General features: G+C 60.6%; 1 protein-coding gene across 1 annotated transcript in view; it reads right to left on the reverse strand.

Annotated features, from left to right (window-relative positions):
• Positions 1–464: 464 nt before the first annotated feature.
• Positions 465–5254, reverse strand: part of LOC113214430 (uncharacterized) — a 25216-nt gene continuing 20426 nt past the window's right edge. Inside the window, exons 5-6 of the mRNA XM_052274129.1 lie at positions 2733–4784; positions 465–2402 (exon numbers count right to left, since the gene is read on the reverse strand). Coding sequence (XP_052130089.1) covers positions 465–2402; positions 2733–4784 — 3990 coding nt within the window. The remainder of the gene's footprint in view (positions 2403–2732; positions 4785–5254) is intronic.

Here is a 5254-nt window from a genome sequence, read left to right on the forward strand (position 1 = left end):
TCAAGAGTAAGTTACAAGCTGCATATTCAATAAGTTTTGCAATATTGAAGATAGTACACGGTGCTACTCAAAGGCAGCCCGGGGAGGGGAAAAGTTAACGACACTCCATAGGCCGATAACTAGAGTACTCGGTGCCGCACTGAGGCAGCCCGGGAAAGGGGTACCGCTTTGAAGCAGACCCTAGAGTACACGGTGCCGCACAAAGGCAGCCCGGGGAGGGGAAAGGTTAAACGACACTGCGTTTCCACAGGCCGAAAACCAGAGTACTCGGTGCCGCTCAGAGGCAGCCCGGAAGAGGGGGACACTACTATGCAGCAGGTCCTAGAGTACACGGTGCTGCACTGAGGCAGCCCGGGGAGAGGAAAAGTTAAGCGACACTGCGTTTCCACAGGCCGAAAACCAGAGTACTCGGCGCAGCACAGAGGCAGCCCGGAAAAGCAACTCTTACCGCACGCCGCATCTATCTACAGAATGCGTTTACGGAGGATGTTCCTCACGCCTGCTTCGCGGGCGATGAAGCCCGGACACTTTCGTATGTCAGTCATTCTGTTCAAACTAAACTCGGGGTCTAGCAGAAGGCCCTCCCAGGACTTTACGCGAGACATGGCTACATAGATAAGCCCCACTTGGAAGTCCCTCTGGCCGACACTGACGACGGCCCGCTCGACCGTTAGGCCCTGCGCCTTGTGCACAGTGATGGCCCAGGCCAGAGCGAGGGGGAACTGCTCGCGAGTGCAGTGGGTTCCCTTGTTGTCATCCCAACCGCGCACCTGCGTGGGGATGGGGACCGTGCCGTCGGGCATGGTCGGCCCGCTGTACTTGTCGAACCTCACCATCACGGCGACGGGGAGGTCGTCAGGAGGGGACTTGTCGGGGCTGTAGATGATGTCCACCACGGTACCCGTAGCGCCATTCACCAACCCGGCTGCCAACCATAAGTTGCTGCGCAGCATGACGCGAGAGCCCTTCGCCAGGTACACGACGGGCTCGAGGCCCTGGGCACAGTCAGCACTGGCCGCCTTGGCCTTGGCGTTGTTGTGCCGCGCGGCGATGCGCGCCACGGGCTGGTCGAGCTCCACGAGCTTGGCGGTGTTATGGGCGGCCACCTCACCGCGCGTGGTGTACACGTGCAGGGCGTCGTTGAACTGCTCCCGCTCGGCGGCGGGGACGTTCAATCGGAAACGCGACGAGAACCTGTTGTAGTCCTCCTCGGTGGAGGTCCCGACGGACAGGCGGTCCAACGCGTCACGGAAAGTGGCATCTGCCTGACGCTGAGACACGGTTAAAACTATAGACTTTTCGAAAGCCTGGTACACCAGTCTACCCCGATGTACGTCCGCCGTGTCCCCTGTGGTGGCGTAGAGAGGCGGGTCACAGACCGGTGGCAGTTGCCGGACGTCGCCACAGAGGTACACGAAGAAGTTCGAGAATGCATCATCGCATTCCGGCTTGGCCTCGCGCAGGCGCTGCTCAAGCCAACCTAGGAGTTTACACCCAATCATCGAAAATTCATCAATAAAAATGAAATTGACAGGTTCCATGTCGTCCTGGAACTTGCGCAACGTCGCGCCCTCTAGGGGCTTGAACTGCTGCCGGGGAAATATTTTGCACAAAGAATGAATTGTGGTGCACCCCATTCCAAGGACAGTGGCAGCGGCCGCTGTTGGGGTCATGATCTTGACAGACTTTGGCCCCAACTGCTCCCTTGCCATGGCCACGCACTTCTTGATGACGGTGCTCTTACCACACCCAGCCTTGCCTTGGATAATGACACGCCTGACCACGGGCGGGCCGGGGGGCGCATCTCCAGCTTTCACCGAGTCGATCTGGGTCTGCACCAAGTCGATCAGCTTTTGCTGCTCCGCCGTGTAGACGACGTCGTCCACCACGACCTCCTCCTCAGGCTCCAGGTTGGCCGTCGCCCTGTTTCTGGACACAAAGTCCCGCAGAGCAGCGTGGTCCCCGTATGCCTGTGAGGATGCATGCCAGTCATTAGCCAAGTCCATCTCGCGCCGGCCGAGCTCGACCTGCTCGACCACCCCGTGAGGACCCCTCCTGGCCACGGCCATCCACTCCTCCATGCCCTCCTCGTCCTGTTCCTCAGGCTCGGGCTCCTCGAAGAGATCGTCCTCGGCGGCCGCATCTGCGGCTGCCTCCTGTAGGGCGTTCTCCAGGGCCACCTCGGGGACGAGCCCGTGGTGCTCGAAGGCTTCCTTCCAGGTGCCTGGCCCCTTAGCCTCCGCCTCTGTCCGCCAAGCTGTGTGCAGCAGGACTTGGACTCGGTAGTAGGCCTCGTCACGGTCGTCGTTGCCCGTCAGCTTTACGCGCGGGAAGACACGGACTATAGCCTCCCTCCTGGCCTGCACCCATCTCCCTCTACTCCAAGACCAACCTTTGGCAACCTGGAACAGTGTCAAGTCGTTAACACGGGGGTCATTGCGAGCTTGGTACTTCAAAACGAAAGCCGGGAATGTCGCATCAGCAGCGTCATCGCCCTCGCCCCCGTTCTGGTCACCCTCGGCTTGACCCTCGGCCTCCCCGCCGACATGGGCGGCGGCTGCCGCACCCTCCTCCCCGGCCTCGGCCATGCCTGGAGGGGGGTCGTCGGCCTCACCGTCGTCGCGGCGAGGGTTTTCCTCGCGGAGTGGAACCCAAGGGTTCTTGTTCAGGCTCACGACATGGAACGAGCGTGAGGAGTCGTATAAGGGCTGACCGGTCAGAATGTGGCAGACTTCCTGGGCGGAGTAGTCACGCTCCGACACGGTCTTCATGAGGAGCTTCTGGATGACAGACCTGGCCGAGTCGTCCTCGCCACTCGCCTCTAGGACAGCTTTCACCAGCTCCGCACAGGGCTGCGACCTGGGCTCGCCCTTGGCTGTGTACTTTGCAATGTACCTGAGAATGAAACCTAGAGACACAATGGGTGTAGCGTCCATGTTAGCTCTCCACAATGCAATCACCCATTCCATATACTTGTTGAGGAGACTGTCGTTGCGAGCAGTAACAAGTTCCCAAAGGCCTTTATCGTTTTCGAAGAGCCTTGTGATCGGCTCCTCCTGAAAAGGAAATTTAAACCTACAGACTGGCTGGCCAGTGGCCTTGTCGACTCGCTGGCAGTAACCATTAGAACACTTGTGCCTTTGCACCCGGTTCAACAGTTCGCCAAGGTCACGACCACGAATCGCCTCATCTACCTGGCTGAACTTTTTCCTGCACGGGTGGACGTCAGCAGGAGGCAGGTCCTTGCCTGGATTCATGGTCGACACCAACCCGTCAAAGTAACGGATGACGGCGTCTAGGTGCTCCTGCGAGGCCCCCTGTAGGTTGCTCACATCTGGTGCATTATTATGCCACAAAATTGCATGTACATGGGCGGACCCGCGATGTTGATACTCAAAGCGGAACCAATGATCAACCAAGTCGTACTTCAGTTTGTACGTATGCTTAATGAAATGCGTCGCCCTAACCGTAAAGAAGGTGTCCGCTATGAGCGGATTCTCACTAAGTAATTTGGCGCGCCGCGCGTCCGTCATAGCGTTCACGTCCTCCCCGGGGGCTAGCAACCGAAATAAGTCCTCCCAGTGAAGGTCAGCAGCACTGAGCGTGAGGAAAAGTGTGGGTATACCCAGCTGGTCGACCATGTCCAGCAACTCACCACAACGCGCGTGCCAGAACTGCCTAGTTCCGTGCAGTTTGTTACCATGGTACAAAGCCTGCTTCAGAACATTCCTCCTGTTGGTCTGCAGTGCTCGCCGGAGGTCAGCAGCAGTCATGTCCCGGTACTGAGGGTTGTTCCTGACAAACACCCGCCCGTTTGTCAAGGCATTCCACCGCATCATAGAGTTCAGGGCAAAAAACCTGAAAGTGGGATGGCAAGCGAAACGCCTATCAGAGTACTCCATTAGGTACTTGAAATACTCAGCCACGTTGACCTTTGTGGGCCGACCACTCCGCAGGTCAGCTGTCCCATGGCACAAGAGGGTCGGAAAGGCCATACTCAAATACCCCGCCGTGGTGAACTCATTCACAGCCTGATGGCCAATGGTCGGCCAGTCCGCGACAGTGGCCTCCACCTGGTCGCCGTTGTGCACGGGCCGCACCAGAGGCATGCAGGTCACGTGGATGCCGGCCTCCGTCTCCTCCTGCTGGGGCCCCTCTGCTGGGCCGCCGGCCGGTGCTGGAGCGGGTGCAGGTGGCGCAGCTGCGGCGCCAGGTGCAGCGGGTGCAGGTTGGGCAGCAGCTGCAGGTGGGCGTTCATCTATGCCCTGCACCTGCGCGAACACATCACCATCAGCAGGGAGATCGTTCAAGTTCTCCTCCGATATTTGAATATCACGGTAGTTGCGGTTGTTCGCCTTCAGCCACACGAGTGCACGCCGGACGTAGCCCGCTCGCACTTTGAAGTCCACTTGGCCCTCAGCGCCCTGGGTGCGGACCGTGATGACGGAGGACAGGTCGGCCAGGCGGTGCGGCAGCGCGGAGGCCAACTGCTGCACGTCCTGTGGAAAATTAATAATGTTTCCTGAGTACCCGTACTGGCCGCCCCTCACCTTGTACACAGAGACCACGGGATGTACACGAGCAATCAGCTGCTGCTCAATGTAAGTGAGACCCTGCAGTTCTGGAGGAACCTCCCCCGGGTCCATGAAGTTAGTGGCAGAGAACTTCTTGTGGCACTCATTGTTCGCACAGGTGGGCGCCAGCTTCCCGTCCACCCGCATGACGCTCCGGTGACACTTGTCACACTCCCTAATGCGCAGCCCCGCGATGGTGGCGTCAAAGAGCTCCTCAAGGGTGGCCGGGCGCGCGACAGGGGCTGCGACAGGAGCGGCAGCAGCACCGGGCTGGCCGGGCGCGGCCGGCGCGGCCGGCGCGGCCGGCGCGGCGGCATCGTCAGCCGCTGCAGCGCCGGCAGCGTGGGCAGCGCCTTCCTCCGGGACGTCGAAGTTGACGGTGCGGGCGCGCAGCACCCGCTGCAGGCGGTTGTGCACGGCCCGCTCCGGAGTCTGGACCTGCCGGACCTCGGCCATGTGGGCGGCGGCCTGCACGCGGTGAGCAGCTGCAGCCTGTGGGGTCTGTAACACACGAGCATTAGCGCGACGGTCGGCGTCGAGGGCGCGCCTCTCGTCGCGGGTCTCCTGGTCCTCCTGCTCGCGGACAACGGCATGCCGGTCTGCGTCGTCCGCACGGCGCTGCTCGGCCTCCTCCGGGGTGGCGGTCTGGCGAGCTAGAGCACGTCGCCCGGCGTCCTCGG

Source organism: Frankliniella occidentalis, unplaced genomic scaffold (assembly GCF_000697945.3).
Source record: "Frankliniella occidentalis isolate FOCC.00 unplaced genomic scaffold, Focc_3.1 Scaffold338, whole genome shotgun sequence".
NCBI lineage: Eukaryota > Metazoa > Arthropoda > Insecta > Thysanoptera > Thripidae > Frankliniella > Frankliniella occidentalis.